Source organism: Haliotis cracherodii, unplaced genomic scaffold (assembly GCF_022045235.1).
Source record: "Haliotis cracherodii isolate W230 unplaced genomic scaffold, xgHalCrac1.p SCAF_7, whole genome shotgun sequence".
Lineage (NCBI taxonomy): Eukaryota > Metazoa > Mollusca > Gastropoda > Lepetellida > Haliotidae > Haliotis > Haliotis cracherodii.
The window spans coordinates 22,808,426-22,826,179 of NW_027266330.1; the positions used below are offsets into that span (position 1 = coordinate 22,808,426).

At 39.5% G+C, this 17,754-nt stretch overlaps 1 protein-coding gene across 1 annotated transcript in view; it reads left to right on the forward strand.

Annotated features, from left to right (window-relative positions):
- LOC139448282 (cyclic AMP-inducible protein BP74-like) overlaps positions 1–17,754 on the forward strand; it is a 56,470-nt gene that overhangs the window by 35,407 nt on the left and 3,309 nt on the right. Inside the window, exon 2 of the mRNA XM_071229823.1 lies at positions 192–274. Within this exon, the coding sequence (XP_071085924.1) occupies positions 222–274 (53 nt within the window). The 5' untranslated portion in view covers positions 192–221. The remainder of the gene's footprint in view (positions 1–191; positions 275–17,754) is intronic.

The window sequence follows — 17,754 nt, forward strand, 5'->3', positions numbered from 1 at the left end:
TTCTACTGCTACGTGTCTGTCTGTCAATCATCAGCGCTCCTTCACACATTCGATCAGCTGATCGATACCGGAGCTGCAATGCGATTGGCCTAATTGGATCTCTAGAATGGCTCGCTCTACCACACAGGCCTTCAGGTGTGCTCGACCCTACAAATACCTAGAATCTTTCATTCAGTTTTCAACCGTTTCAGGAGTGGCGGTGCAACCTTCGGCAGATAAAGATGAACTGCCGGTGTTCCCTGCAGTTACTGTTTCTGCTGGCTTGTCGATATGGGTGAGTAAATTACTTTATATTTACTTTTGTATTTACATTATATCGTTTTGTCTCGTTTAATAAGTAACAATTCATACTGGATATGTTATGAAGGTGGCTTAAGTCAACGTTTAAGACCTGCATCACTTCTGGCTTTCTTTGCACATCAAGCTGACCTGGGGCGGTATCACTGAAATAAAGTTTAAAGCGGCGTTAAAATACACACGAGAAGGAATAACGGAACAAAATAAATATATAATTTTAAAATAACTTCACTTGCTGACAATAGTTTAGTGATGAGGTTATGGAACACATTACATTAAACAGTTATTACTGATCCAACGTTAGTGGCATTTGGATTGTTTGTGTGACGTAAATATCATGATATCCAGACATCATTACTTGTGAATTATGTCGGCGTAGAACGTTGCTCATAATATCAACCACTCGATTTTCTGGTCAAGAATTGATTATTTAATGGCCACTGCCATATAGCTGGAATATTGCTGAGTGCGGCGTAAAACAACAAACGCGTACTGACTTATGTATTGGATACTACATGTTTGTCTATGTTGGAACAGATAGAAAATACATTTGGAATGATAGTCTCAACTAATAATATAATATCTAAATATATATTTTATTACACGGAAACGTTCACATTGAAACGTTCACCAAGACCACACTTCTTCTTTTGGAAATTAGAGGCGTTTAAACATTTGTTCCGAGTGTAAAGTTAAAAAGTTTATTTACTTGTGGCACAAACCACCGTCTTGTTTGATTTGTTTGATTGTCAAGATTGATTTCTGCATGTGACAGTTAAAGAAACGCTGATTCTTGTTCATTCTGGATCAATACCGTTATTCAACTTACTTCAAATACTGTTTGTTAAGCACTTCTGAACTTTTGTAAAGCAATATATTACAACATCCATCAACGAACTATTATTTAAACAATCCTGCTTGTAACTTTTGAGACATATCTGTGTTATATCAATGTTCATAAGGAAATGATCCATAGTGGTGGTTTATGATACTTTTATTCGAATTTATTTCGTAAGTTCAAAGCTGACGTTGCCATGCGTGAGCTGGATCATTAATTTACTTATCAGGAAACATGATGAAATATAATCATCTTCAGGCGTCATTGCATTATATGCTGTGGAAGCAGGTATCATGAGATGTCCACACCAATGTGTTACTCAGCAGCCGATGAAAAGAAATGTGTCCGAATATTCGGACAGTATGGATTTCGTCAAATTGTCACAAAATATCCTTTTCCACATTTCGTGTACAATCTGTAGTCAAGAGGATGTAGGATTTCCGTTAAAATGAAGTTAATATACTTCGCAGTACTTTTTAGGCATTCAGTTCCACAATGAAAGTGGATGACATGTTTGCTGTGACATTACCTAGCAATTTTAGAAAAGAAGATATGAACACGATACTTAAATGACATACCAATGCGGTGCTTATATATTAATACTTTAATTTTAAATTATTAACCAACAAATTAAAAGACAGAATTATCTGGACTCGCTCAACGCCAACTAATTCTTTTCGAAATTGGATGCGAGATTCCAGAAGCTCACAGCATCATTGTCTGAGATATTACAATCATGTTATTACGTATATCCGTTAATTCCTCCATACATTTGGGTGTCTTATTCAGAGGTCTGCAGACTGAGTATTACTTTTCCTGCATTTACATCATCCTGCCAAGAACACATTAAAGCCCAATAATGGATGAAGGTCCCTACTTTCTAAGCATGAAGAGCCCACACAATGTCGACCCGGTGCCACTTAGAATCCTCGCGCCTCACCATTCAGAGGTCTCATTTCCATTTAGGCTTCAAGGAAATGGTTCAGGGTTTCTCCAAGATTTTCAAAGTATCCTACAAATTGTAGCACATCTTTCAGTGCACTGCATACGCACCCTCATTTCCCCCATTCTCTGTGAAAAATGGCGAAATAAGGAATCAGAAAGATAAGTAAGCGTTATAATACTTAGCCATGCGGCATGTGCGTGTTCAAGGGTTTTGAAGTGTCTTTTCAATGACAAATGTGAGTTGTTACCACACATCTATGGCATAATTATTTGCATTGGCATCAAAGGGATTTTTTTATGACGGACTACTTAACATTTAGTATGGAGCAAAGTAGTTTTTCCTTAATGTTAATGTATATTTGACTTAACATAAAATCGAGTTTTTAAGCCTCGCGTGGCAGGCTTGGGGCGTCAGGCAACAAACAAACAAACACTTACTTTTTTATGCAAATTGTGAAGTGGCGGGTGCTACCGTTAAAGCCAGACATGCTTACCCTTTTTGTGAACACCTGGTGTCATCACTGATTTAAAGTCATCCATTGATATAATTTTCACAGCTATTTTGCCCATTACGTCCAATGGAATCTGTTTCGGAGGATAATCAAGACTGGTTATTATCAGGCTTTGACGTTATGTAATTACATGATATATGTTATACAAAAAAATATCCTTTTGGTTTTTTATCTGAATTATTATCTTTTATTGATTTTTCTAAAGTAATACATTTTCAATACGTGACAGAGATATAAGGAAATTATGAAAGGAAATGTGTACATGACACAATTAGGAAGCGGTACATGATATTATTTTCAACATGCGAAATACTTAATATTAAAACAACATTGCCAGAATTCATTCTCATAATGTTTAGATATTAGCAATGATTTAGACATAACGTTTATCAACAAGACAGACGTACCCTTATCAAACGTTAACGGTTTAACAAGCCTCTAATAATAAAATCTGTTGTTGATGTCTATCATAACACATTTGATGTGTATCATATAATGTGGCACTGTATGACGTGCTTGGTATTCATCATTTAACCAGGTACTAACACAACGACAAAAAATAATCTGTTTTGAGGAAAGAACATATTGTTCTTAGAATGTAAGGGAAATACCACTATGTGTCATATCAATAAGTATGATCCTACTACATCATATATGCGTGTTATGTCAATGGACATGCTAACACTTCCGATTTTCTTGCGCCCCTCTTATCCATTGTCTAAACAAATTAGTGTTCAGTCGGATTTTATTCTTTCCTCTAATGAAGTCAGCGATTTGGCATAGTTCCATTTAACACGCAAATGAAAGATAGTTTTTATCAGGAGCTATTTTCGGAAATCGAAATTAGATTTATTTCCTTAAAGAAACGTTTCGTGGTGCTTTTTTATGAATTGTACGCGAATGAAAACATCGACGATTATATTATTCAAATAAAACTTTAATGCAAGGTTACATGTCTGATATACGTCTCACGAGGTGACTGGGGCGGTCGGGTAGCCTAGTGGTTAAAGCGTTCGCTCGTCACGCCGAAGACCCGGGTTCGAGTCCCGAAATGGGTACAATGTGTGAAGCCCATTTCTGGTGTCCCCCGCCGTGATATTGCTGGAATATTGCTAAAAGTGGCGTAAACCATACTCACTCACTCACTCACTCACGAGGTGACTAATGTAGTTAAAGAAAGATAGGTATATATGTAAATATTGCAGGGAATAAATTCCCTGTTGGGATTGGTGATTGGGTGATTGGGTGAGGTTTATATCACCATAGGCAACATTGCAGCAACATGCCAACTTGGACACTAAAAATGCACTTTATATGTTGCAATAAATGCAATATCTCTTTTTTGTTTAAGTTATTGTTTTAAGCCGCAATATTCTAAAATAAACTATAACACGAGAGGCCGGTAAATGGTCGTTGTTTGAAAGAAGAGTGAGTGAGTATGTTTTTACGCCGCTTTTAGCAATATTCCAGCAATATCACGGCGGGGGACACCACAAATGGGTATCACACATTGTACCCATGTCGGGAATAGAACCCGGGTCTTCGGCGTGACAAGCGAACGCTTTAACCACTAGGCTACCCGACCGCCCCATTTGAAAGAAGAAAAAACGATCTACTCCTTTGGGTACAATGACATGCAAGAACCAAGTACGCGATTCAATTGAGCGGCTTCTTACGCCACACTGTGTGCTGGAGCTTTGCTAACAAGGGTACCGGCGGGGCACTTCTCTTGTGACAGATGTGCCATCACATTGTAAATTATATAATCATCATAACCATACATAAAAAAGGCAGTTGCTCTCTTTTCAGCCTTTAATGGAACAGGAAATTCTTATTCTAAATATTCTATGTACGGAGTGACCAGTAACTCTAACCAGTTAAAGAATATTTGCAAATGTGAAATGAACTGGATACACCTTAATGGTTGTTTCAAAATGCGTTTGATAGTTTAGTTTGGGATTTCGATTATAGTCATATGATGCGAGTGTTAATATTTTCTTAAATTTTCGAAATGGAGTATTTTTATTTGAAAATGTCATTTGAGGTTTGATAGCTTGGAAAGTTTAAATGAAAGATTTCGTGTTAAGTGAATAAATGCAGTATCACAGAACAACAGCAATGCCATATTGTATGAACCTCATCGACGTTGCTGTGAACAGTTTGACATCATCATCAAAGGTTGTTTTGTTATCTGTCTTTTGATTCGACACTGTGACTGACAACAAAGAAAGGTTTCAAAAAGCCAAACATGACGCATTAGAAATGTAGACCTTTTGTTCTGGCACAATCGGTAGAGAAAATGTTGCTCTCGTGAGACTGTAATGTAATTATGTCAAATAGGGTTGTGAAGCTTCCTGCATAAACAAGACAGTCATTTGAAACAGACAGCAAACACATTAGACACGTTGAGCTACTCAGTGTAATTAGAAACGTAAGTTACAACAATGAATTGTTGATTGTCAGACTTACCTCTTGAGGTTTCAGCTATTTAATTTTTAAATTGTCTCTTTAACTCTCTGTAATGAAAGTGTGTTCTGCCCCGTGTCTTTACTGGGCATGTAATGGTGTTGGAAACACAATGCTATTATCATTCCTACTTTTAAATTAGCTTTGACTGACAGAATAGTGTAGTTAGGTATCAAATAATAATTTCGTACCCGACGGTGTAAACCGTTGCTCATAATATCAACCACTGGATCGTCTGGACCAGGTTCGAATATTTACAGACCGCCGTGATATACCTTGAATATTGTTGTGTGGCGTTAAACAACAAACAAACATCCATTTTGCTTCCAAATCATTGCATGCGTTTACCAAAGACGGTACAAATGGTCATCATTATTCATATTTTAAGGAGTTTCTTAAGGGATGATATATTATCAATTTGACAAATTGGAATACTCTCATCTTATGAAATTAATCAAGCTGATTACAATTTCTTTGCTAATGAACATTGCGTGGTTATTAGATCGACCAGGAAACTAATATGGTTTCTGGTTTTGATGAACTATCAATTATGCTTGTTGTGACATGTCCTTTAATATTACGCTTGCACTTTACTCTTGGAGGTTGATTGGATAGGTAACCTCATTTGTCATATTCGCCATCATGCCCCGTGACATCACCGCAACAACCACGTGATAACCAACGTTGTTCTACGTCTCTGACGGCAACCGTAATCGCCCATTTCTGTATAATGAGATTGTCCACATATTAGCAATATGCAGTTATTGTAGTCATTTAATCATGTACTTGATTCCCAAAGGGATTGATGAGGTGCTGTTGTTAATAGCATGTAAACACTCGTGATGATAGCTTTCGTGAATGGTGATAATATTCAGATTAACATGTCGATTTCGACATTGTTCATTTCAAACTGACGTTGACAGCTGACAGGCATTGGTTAGAGAAGATTAAATTGAACATGTTGCGGAACCGAAAATACCTAACATGGTTATCGTCGAATAAATTGTAATTGCTAGTTTTGAAATTAACTTTGAAATGCTTTGAAAATGTCAATTTCATTTGAGTGTATGGTTTATGAAGTTGCGATCATCAATTCAATTGAAAAACAGAAATCTGCTGATATGCCTTGTCTGCTTAGAATTAATTCAATATCATAATTGAGAAATACAAGCCAATTGAACTTAGTTTCATTTGGGAATTACAAATCTGGTTTCGAAAATGCAAGATTTATTTTACTAATACGACGGTAGGGATGGGCAACATAACTGCCAGTTATTGATGCATTGCACGTTGCTTAATTATGCAATATTACGTCTAGGATATACAGTAAACTACGGTTATAACGAACACGCTTATAACGAACTGACCGATAGAACAAACTTATTTCTTAGTCCCGACCATTTGTTGTATCTATGCTGTACATATGCTTATAACGAACTACGGTTATTACGAACTAAAATTAATGGTCCCTTCGAGTTCGTTATAACCGTAGTTTATTGTAATGAGACATTTTATAATGTTTTATCTGTTAATATCACAGAGACAGAGAATCAGCATCGTATGCAGTTTAATGGTTACAAATGGCATAGCCGTAAAAGCTCAAAACCTGTTTGTTGATAATTTGGTCATAATATGTACAGTAGACTGAAGAGGCGAACTTCATCATTGTGACATGGAACCGAAGTTAGAGCATTTATCATCTACATGGTTGGAGAAATTATTTTCATATTACTCATTTCATTTATTTTAGTCAGGTACTATAAATATGGAGGTTTTTATACAACCAGATTCTGTCATTGTAAAGCACATATGTTGTACTTTGTAGTAAAAAGCGTTACTGAATTGACCATCGTAGAAAAACAATTTAAAAATACGTCTGACTGCACTGTCGTGATGAAGATTAAGTTGTTCCGAAAAAGCTGCATAAAAAACACCATCGATCATTCGCGTGTTGGTAACATGTCAGAGAAAAAGTTACCAAATTAGCAATCTCGTATAAACCCTTTCTTAAGTACCTCATTTGTTTTAAAAGTGTTTCCCTCATTTATCAACATTGAATGGCGCAGTAAAAATAATACACCCAGCCTCCCTTATCCATGACTCATTCAATCATCGGACTTCACTTTACGTTCTTCCCCAACATGTCAAGCAGTGCTGAACCAGAACGATCACATTCCCTCACTCACTGACTACCCGAACTTGTTCTACGTTCTTCCCCAACATGTCCAGCAGTGCTGAACCAGTACGATCACATTCCCTCACTCACTGACTCCCCGAACTTGTTCTACGTTCTTCCCCAACAAGCCCAGCACTGCTGAACCAGTACGATCACATTCCCACACTCTCTGACTCCCCAAACTTGTTCTTCTACCTTCTTCCCCAACATGTCAAGCACTGCTGAACCAGTACGATCACATTCCCTCACTCACTGACTCCCCGAACTTGTTCTACGTTCTTCCACAACAAGCCCAGCACTGCTGAACCAGTACGATCACATTCCCTCACTCACAGACTCCCCGAACTTGTTTTTACCTATCAACGAAATGTTACCATCCTTTTCTCCGTCGAGCTGTTGTTACCAATTTATGAACATAATTTTATGTTAGGCCTTTTCCAGCATAATAAACTACATCCCAAACATGTCCAGTCAAGCTAAACCAATACAACCAAATTCCCTTATTCTCCAATCGTCCAAGAAGTGTAAGATCCTTAGTCAGTCGAGCTATTGTTGAATTAATGAATCGTTAAGTGTACACCTGCAGTTTTACGACAGATGTACTCAGTCCAGAAGTGCTAGAAGCACCTTATGATCAGATACTCTCTCCCATTCAGCGGTATCATGTAAACATGTCCGAGGTTGGCGAAGAAAGGCCCTGATCTCGTCTGTGAGTCAATGTCCATATACAACAAGCTGATTAGAAGTAACGTTATTTTAGTGATGCTACCTACTGTTTAATGTCCCTATTTTCTAACCGTCCAGATGTCGTTGTCTTATTTAATTCTCGTTGTCGTCAATGATGACACATTTAAGGTCTTTGCGTACAGATGCTCCTCAAGACACATATGATTAATTTACTCTCGAAAAAGTTACTTTTGCTTTAAGAGACTCAAGGATACCGAGGCTTGCGTGTTCAAGTTATGCAACCCGTTTGTAGTGGTTTTTCACAGTAATTCCATATCCTTTGGGTGGTCTGAGATGCAACGGCGTTTGAAGTTAAATGAACGTCCATTGATCTGGAATGAAGTTTTTGATTGTTGAGGAACATGCACGTGCGTGCAGGATGGACATATGTTATTCTCAAGGTGACATTATCCATGTGTACACATGTGTTTGTTCTTCTTGATAATGGTCTCACATATGTCTCGATAGTGCCGACACTATCCCTATACTCCCGGAGGGGCACATAACAAGAGTGTCCAACGTGCCCAAGGATTACAATAAAGTCGAGCCTGGACCAGAAAATCTTTAGCTAAAATCATGCGATCCACAATGAGCAATAGTGACACGTAATCTTTCATGTCACCTGATCATGTTTAAGGTGAGGTGATGTGAGGTGAAATGGGGTTTAACGTCGAGGCCAAGATTATTGCACTTATATAGCGACGTGCATGTACGTGTGTGTGTTTGTGTGGCTGCTTGTACTAGTCAGGACTGATGCCGATTTATAGTGCTAGCTCACTGAGATACCATGCCGCAGTTTAACATGAATACCCCACTCAGACACAGTATGCTGACTCCGAGCCGACCAGTCCTTGTTTTAGTCCCTTAATGCCGAGCGCCAGACTGGGTAACAACAAGTACCATCTTTTAACGTCTTTTGGTACAACGCGGCTGGGGATCGAACACCGGACTTTCCGCTCTCCGGGCGGACGCTCTACCATTAGAACACGGAGGCGGTCGATCATATTTAAGAAGCATGGGGTCCTTAGGGTCGGAATTAGGAGCAATAATCATATAAGTATAAACTACCATATTCAGCCAGAAAATTATGATAAAGTACTTTGATACTCACATATATTGCTTGTTTGTTGTTCAACGCCGCACTCAGCAATAGTTCAGCTATATGACGGCGGTCTGTTAATAATCGAGTCTGGACCAAACAATCCAGTGATTGACATCATGAGCATCGATCCACGCAATTGGGATACGATGACATGCATCAACCAAGTCAGCTCTCCGGGCGGACGCTCTACCATTAGACCACGGAGGCGGTCTAGTTTATTTAAGAATTATAGGATGAGTGATCGTTGTTTATCGTACAATAAAACATTGAAGAGACAATAAACAATCAGGGACGTAAACACTATTTTATCGTGAAATAAATCACGCTTCTTTCTTCATTGTTCTTTGCGTACCTATTTTATATTCGGTATAAAGGCCACCTTACCAAGAATACAATAAATAAGACAAAGCTTTTGCACATTGACAGGTTGGACAAATCTTATACTGTCTCAATAAAATATGAATGTTACATTAAACGGACAGATTTCTCATTAAATATACAGCATTTTTTTATATGAGCTTAACATAAATATGACAAAAAATGGACCGTACGTTTCCAAATTTATGAATTTTACCCAAAGCATCCTTTAAGTGTATAGCAATCAATGTCCGGTTGGTGGACTCTCGGGAGAAGCCGGTGCGTTCTGTCACGGTTAATAATTGTGCAAATAGTGTATATAAGTACACGTATATACATAGTTTCATTTTTAACATAGACGCACATATCGGATGTGCTGATAAAATATGCATATAACATAGGCAAACAATAATAAAAACGAACAAAGAGTTATATCCAAAATGTATGTACTTCTTTAGTCCGAGCCTGTTTGAAAGGCCTACCTTCTCAGGATATCACTACGCTTCGTTAATCAAGTAATGTAATTTCAAATTCAGTGAAAACGGTATTGTCTGGATTAACGATTTTTTTATTTGGTTCTTTAGTCTTCAAGGTCCACGATGTAAGCATGTAAGTTCTGTTATTTCCGATAATTGATTCCTTTTAGTCATTAGGGAATCATTACATATATTTCACATACAAGTGACCAACTGATGGTCAATACCCCCTTTCTAAACGATTCGATCGTCCTTATGGTTAGCAAGTGCAACTTCATACATGACCCTGCAGAAATATATAGCGCAGAACGTTCACTCAATTACGAAATGTTTTTTTCTAGGGCAAGCGCTTTTTAGGATCACACAGATTGGCATAGTACCTTGTTAAGTTCAACACGACCGCGCGACACTCTTGTGTATGAATGTAGATTTTCAAGAAGTCCGCATCTACAATACGCCGTCACGAAAAAGTGGCCCTATCAATATGTGACAATTAAGAATTGACAAGCAACGGTACCCATGTTGAAATGCAACGCCCTAATGTGTCCTTAAGAGTCTGGGAGAATGGAGAAACTACTAATGAAGCAAGCATAACGCTCTCATTAACAGAGCGATGCCTGGCCTTTCGAGAATATGGAGAAGGAATCGGTGGCCTACTTCGTATTTTTCTATTTTCTATTGCTTTACAGTATAGACGCTGATGGAATGCATCATTGATCATGGCCAGATTCGGAAAAGGGGCATATGTAGCCCCCGTCGTCGTTGCATTATGCCAACGACGTTGTGGGTGATATTGGTAAAAGGTGCTATTTTGCAGCTCACTTGAATGCTAGGGCTCTTCCAGCTCTTTTAAATAGTCCTCAGGAACGGAGGACATAATGTGCTATCAACCAGACCATATGTTCGAATTCAGGTATACTTTGAGCATTGTACGGTGGTTTTTATTCTCATTAAATGACGTTTCATGTACATTTCCTGTGTTGGCTGTGATTGACGTGTCGGTCGATGTGAGATTTCCGGCAATGTATAGAACAATAGATATCCTTGAAATTTTTAGAGTGTAGCATATTGATCTGATAAGGTTTGATGAAGAGATAATATTAATGGAAAGAGTTTCGAATTGGACATTATGACCTTTGAGGGATTGGTTCGTGTCAAAATGGACCTTCTGAAAACTTCAAGTAACCGGTGATCTGGGCGATCAAAAGCAACAAGGCCATTTGGGTAGAAATATATATAAAGTGTGAATGCGAGGTGGGTTCTACGTCCTTTTAGCATTTTTTCAGCTGTGCCACGGCGTGGAATACAATGGTTTCCCTTATATCACCCATATTGGGGCGGTCGGATAGCCTAGTGGTCAAACCGTTCGCTCATCACGCCAAAGACCCGGGTTCGATTCACGACATGAGTTCAATGTGTGAAGCCTATTCCTTGTTTCCCCCACCGTGATATTGCTGGAATATTGCTAAAGCGGCGTAAAACCATACTCACTCACTAAAAGCACCCATGATGAGAATCGAACCTGGTCCTCAGGCAACATTATCATCATCGGGCATCCCTACCGCACCATATACAGTCATATCGAAGAGTTTAGTATGGAGCCCATATTCGGGGACGGTCTTTTCCGAACATTTTGGCAAACGTTCCAAAATGAGCACCATCATCATCAAGATATGTGTTGGACTTTCAGTCGCAGCGGAAGAGTAACAGAGTGTTGAACAATGGTTGTTGAACGCTATGTCGTAACACGTGCTGTTCAAGGCGCTTTATTATAATGCGGTTTAGGGCTCTTTGTGAACACATGCTGTTTTGCGCTCTTAATCTCGGTTATACAGGAAGGACTTCTGATGATGTTGCTGGAACATTGTTTAAATGCGACCAACAAAATAAATTTATTATGTACCCGCTACCTAATGTTTTGTGACCATCGGGCTTGTCACGTGCGTACACTTCTAATTATGTTCGTACGTGAGTGAGTGAGTGAGTGAGGTTTGGCGCCGCTTTTAGCAAATATTCTACCAATATCACGGCGGGGGACACCACAAATGGGTTTCACACATTGTACCCATGTCGGGAATCGAACCCGGGTCTTCGGAGTGACGAGCGAACGCTTTAACCACTAGGCTACCCGACCACCCCTATATTCGTACGTATGTGGCTACGTTTTCTCTCACGTACATTCCATGACGTACACGAACTACTTGATTCTGCGGTTTGTTGTGGGAATATTAAAATTATTTTTTTTGTCATGTATTTTTGAAATGGATTTGTAGCCCACTAAATATAAAACATTATCACCAGAGAATATCTGTACGTACTAATTTAAAATATATATATTATTTCACCTATTAAATGTACAAGATAAGTCTTTGTTTAATATGTGTCATATAACTATCAAGCCGAGGCCAGAAAAACACCAGTCTTCATTATCCGACGAAACATATTCCATTGGGCGTAAAAGGAAAAATAGCGGTCAACATTATATGAATGGATTTCTGAAAATCAGTGAAGACACCAGGTGTTCTCTGAAAGGGAAAGCATGTCCTGCCCTGAATGTAACAAAAAAACATATTCCTCATCCCTCCTCAGCCAGGATTAAAAAAGGGTTTTTTTTATTGACTGACCTAATGCAATCTCGTGTCGTAAAGTACACCCAGGAGTGGCATAGTTTAGAAAACTGTATATCCGATGAAGCATTTTTGAGTTTGTATTTTCAGGTTTTTGTGGCATTGTGAAAAAGTTACGCTAAGAGCCGTTCAACCTCCTTCCTGAAAGTACTCGCCCTGGCCTTCTGTCTTGACAAGGAATCCCACTGGGTCTACATATATGTAGGGCGGCGAACAGCAAATTATCCTTTTAGACTTTTTCCCTCAATAGTTCAATCAATATTATGCCAAACAGGGGACCTTGTCCTTGCGAAAGCTTTTATGAGAAACGGTGTTTAATTGACACAGATTTTAGAAACACACTTACGGCTTGCTTTACAATTGGCTTCCCTCCGCATCGGAAGTGCAGCGGGGAGTTTCCAAACACAAGGGACGACCCACGTGTCATTGAAAAATGCTAAATTGGCTTAGCTAAAGCGAGGATGGTCATCAATCGAATCACATTATTGCGTGATAGATAGGATGGCAATAAGAAGGTTAGGCTGCGTCTACAGATACACTGTTTCTATTAGCGATGTCCCTACCTGACCAAGGCTAACTCAAATACGTAACAGTGAAAACATCCAAGTGACCTTTGGACAAGCAGGAACTATGCTTTAACATCTTGATCGTAATGCCTTTACACACTGTTTTACTTAAGATATAGGTTCGAGTCGTTTCGCCAATTGTTTCCCAATGGCTTGTCCTTCAAAGACTGACGTACAGGCCGACGTGATGAAGTTCGAACAGCTGCTGACTGCGGTATAAAACAACATTCCTTTCCTGAATACTTTGATACTTTATATTTATATTTATACTTTTTATTTTATTTTTTTATTTTTAAGAGGGTTTGGGTGATCCTGGCACAGTCAGGCTGGTTAGGCTCATCGTCAGCTCAGGGCCCTTGCCCTCTCTACACGCAGCCATGACAGCGAATGGGACTTCTCCCAGGAAGCGCTGCCTTGTCGAACCCACCCAGAACTTGTCGGAGAAAGTTAAGACTCCCCACCACTGCAACCTTCTGCATTACCCAGATTGTCAGAAGGGCTGTATTCCTGGTAGCAAACCCGGGTACTCTCCCAATGTCAGTGAACAGATTGAGAGGTACCAAACCTTAGGCACCGAGAACAATTGGGAGTCGGACAACTTGGTACTTGGGGTGCAAGCGGCGTGACATTTCGAAAACGAGGTCTGCACATTTGCCATGTTTTTCCTGAATCTTGTCAATCACATTACTGTCAAAAGGGACACAACTTTAGTGGGAAGTGACTGGTCCTGAGCAGCAAACAGAAAGCATTCTGTTTCACTTTTCATGCCAGACGGACTTCACCCAAGATAAGGACTCTGCTGGGTTGCTGAGCTTCTCAACACACTGCACCTAAACTCGATGCAGTGGTCGTTCGCATAGCCGGAGTCTGGTCCGATTTGATAAATTAATGTCACTTCGTTTGGTTAACACTCATTTCTGTACCGCCCAGTAGTACAGAACCATCAACAACATCAAACAATGACATTGCAAAGGTATCACATATCCTTTGTTTGTTTCAGAAAACTGTGACATGCCTTGTTTTCATCATGATTCTTAAAGCTTCACAAGAGGATCATCAGACAAATAAATGTGTGCAAAAGTGCAATACAATTCTATCATAAAGAGCCTGCACGTTAATCAAACCCTGCCCTCCCATTATAATTGGTAAATATAAGCGATAGGGGGAAGAGTGAGGGTGATGGGATCTACTCTCTGACAGGATTCTTCGCCGGAGGGTGTCTATACCCTGATTTTCTTGTTTCCTCCAATCAACAACACCAATGCGATGCCTGGGATTTCGTGTCGGACATTTTCTACGAAGTCCGAGTTTAGTTCACAGCGCCATTGTAGTATAAACTGCTGCCACCACTACCCATACACCAGCTGTAAGAGTAGCAACAGCTGACACCGCGTTGAATGTAGAATAGCACTTGTACTTACTTTGCTTGTTTGACCTCGACTGTTGGCCACGTTTAATCCCAGTCCACTGTTTTGGCTGGGAGCTGCATGGGTCCCCTCCTCTCTTTGGCACGGGTCTCCGCACTCGGATAGCCTCGTCTACCCTTCCGGACATCGCCGATCACCACATTATCATTACATTCGTCACCACTCGTATGTTTCCGTAAACTAAAACAAGGCTCGTCCCCTTCTCGAAGACCGCCATGCGTCGAAACGGCACAAGCGATCTGAATGCGCGTCAGGATATGGGTACTTCGATCAATATAATCCCGAGTATTTAAATTATTTTTGGCAAGATGCGTCTGTTTTAAAAAATATGGAAAAATGTAGATTGTCAGTTGCACACAGCATTGTATACAGATAACAGAAATGTGATGTATTGATTGATGTTGTTTCTTGCACGGCTATGTTGGATGATAATTTAAATGTACAAGTGCGTTCGTTTACACAAAGACGTATATAGATTGTAGTTAGTTTACGTTAAAGAAATGTCTCTCCTGACTACGACATCCGTTCATTTCAGCTATAACTAGACCTGGCTTTCAAAAAACGACGTTCGTGTAACATCCATTTGTATATTACACCAAGAAAAGAAAAAATGTATAAAAGTAATTGACTAACAAATTATTCATGTACCTATCAAAATAACATTGTGACACTGGATATTTTGGCCATTGAAAATTTACGAATATGATTGTAACAGACAAAGGTAGCCAATGCTCCGGTAAAGACATTGTCAAAAGGAAAGTAAATTTCATACCGGATAATAAAATACATGTTGTACTGAAATATTAGAATTTGCAAAGTGGGCGTGTAACTATATAGAGATGGCTGAACTTGCTCAGGTCATTCATATTTTTCTGTGTATTCAGGGGCCATGTAAACAGTGTAGGGGCGGTCGGGTAGCCTAGTGGTTAAAGCGTTCGCTCGTCACGCCTAAGACTCGGGTTCGATTCCCGAGATGGGTACAATGTGTGAAGCCCATTTCTGGTGTCCCCCGCCATGATATTGCTGGAATATTGCTAAAAGTGGCGTAAAACCATACTCACTCACTCAAAAGTGTGCAACCGAAGTATTATAACGTCCAAGTTGGATTAAAAAACGAATACTTCTGGGGTGTTCATGGGAGTTCGTCTGTCTATTGTTCAATCACGGTGGAAAGCCTAAGATCATAACACAAGCAATATGGAGAAACGATGATATAACCTAAAACATAATACAGTAAGGTATATAAAAAAAAACAAATACGCAAAATCGCGAAGATTTTGGTTTCTTGCCAAAATGATTACCCTACAGCTATTGTGGCCATTTTCAACATTAAAGAGGCAAGTTTGTATTATTTTAACACGTCAGAGCAAACGTCGTAATGAATCTCCTTACCGTCTAACTGTATTGCTCTCTTGGGTAATCACCTTACAGACTGAAAACACCACAATCAAAGTTAACAGCAGTGATTGTAACAGGGTGACAAATGCTTTGGCGTTTTTAGGACCAAACCAAATTAAATAGTTATGTAAAGATAAAAGGGTGTTTCCTTAAGACTAATATAATTAACGTGGCTGAGTGAAAGCTTAGAGGCAGTAATCGGATGTACTGTCAGCATTAATTTGTGGTGCGTTCATCTGAGCACCATGACATTGGTTTGCGTGTTACATTGTTGTCAGGTGATTAGTGGTTTTTTTGTTACACGCCTTCATTTTCGGCATTACTTCTAGGAAGAGTGCATTGGCGTCATACAACGTTATTCCAGGGTGAAAATCAAACTATTCTCACTAGATTCCGTCAATATATCAACAGATATTCTTCACATCAAAGTGGTAAACGTCTGAGACCTCCATCACGTCCATCGTTCCAAGCTGACACGCCGTGATAGAACTGAAATACTGTTCAAAGCGACGTTAAACTATTCACTCACCCCAAATGAGTGCAGGGTCTGCTTTTAACAATATTCAAGTTATATCACGACATGTCAGCTTAACGTGGGAGGAAAGCCCGAAGTGATGCAGGTCTCAGACGTTTACCACTTCGGTGAAACCCACGAGCACGGGTATGGTGCTGACAAACCTAGAAACATAATTGGGGCGAACCGGGATTCGAACCAACAATCATAGGTTTCTGGCGTGCCCAAGGGACGCAACTCAGCACAGCGAATCGCGGCGCCTCAGACGACGGGGCCTCCCGTGCCCCCTAAAATATAATGAAGTTTTGCTTAGCGTATACAATGGTTGTTAGTTACGTACGTGATTCAACACCCTTCACAAAAGCCAGCGGTCATCCCACCAATGAACTATAGTATATCGTTACGAGTTGTTTTTGGAACGTTTTCATGTCGACAACGAACAGCTGGTGTTACCCTTTCATATACATTTCACCGCTGTTTTCGCCCAATGGAATCTGTTTATTCTTATTATTCACTTGAGTTGACATTTCATATTTACTGGCATCGCGTATTTCTTTAATCCGGACATGTGTTAATCCGGACGAATTCCGTGAGTACGATACTGTCCGGTTAACAAAGTTTCACAGTATATATCAGACCGTGCTGACATGGTAACTGGGACTCATTAAAAAGTGACGACTAGAATATTAATCTATACAATCAGTCACATCCACACGAAATCTCTCATAACACGCAAGATATTAATAAATAATATAATCGTAAACACCGCGAACAGGTGACAACGTTATTGGAGCAGCTGAGCCAGTGAAGCATATTTGAGTGAATAGACTCTAGGATACTCATAGCAAGAAGCAGGTATTTTTCTGTCAGCTAGTCCCACGTTGCTTCATGGATGGACTGTTCTACGTTGATATCGATGAGACTGAAGACAAAGCTGCAATAGAGCTTTGATGTCATTATGCCGACGCATGACTAACAGACCTCGAGTCCACCACAACCTAAACTACATCTTGTATCTGAAATGATCACATCTTACGGAAAAAACAGTTGTTAAATTATCTTTATAAAATATAATTAAAAGACGCTCAAGGACTCCCTTTATTCCTGAAACTGTAGTAACCTAGCCTTGCCCACTATTATAGACTTGCGTTGGCTGTATTGGGTATATTTGTTTTAGGACAGTCTAACCCACCCCTTTTGGATTTTTTTAATTTGGGGATACCAGCAAAGTCTCACCGCAGAGACATTGAAATCCGGTTTCCCAAAGGCCTGGTGGCACCTTACCTACTTCTGGCAGGGTAAAAGATCTGAACATTTTTCGGGGGCA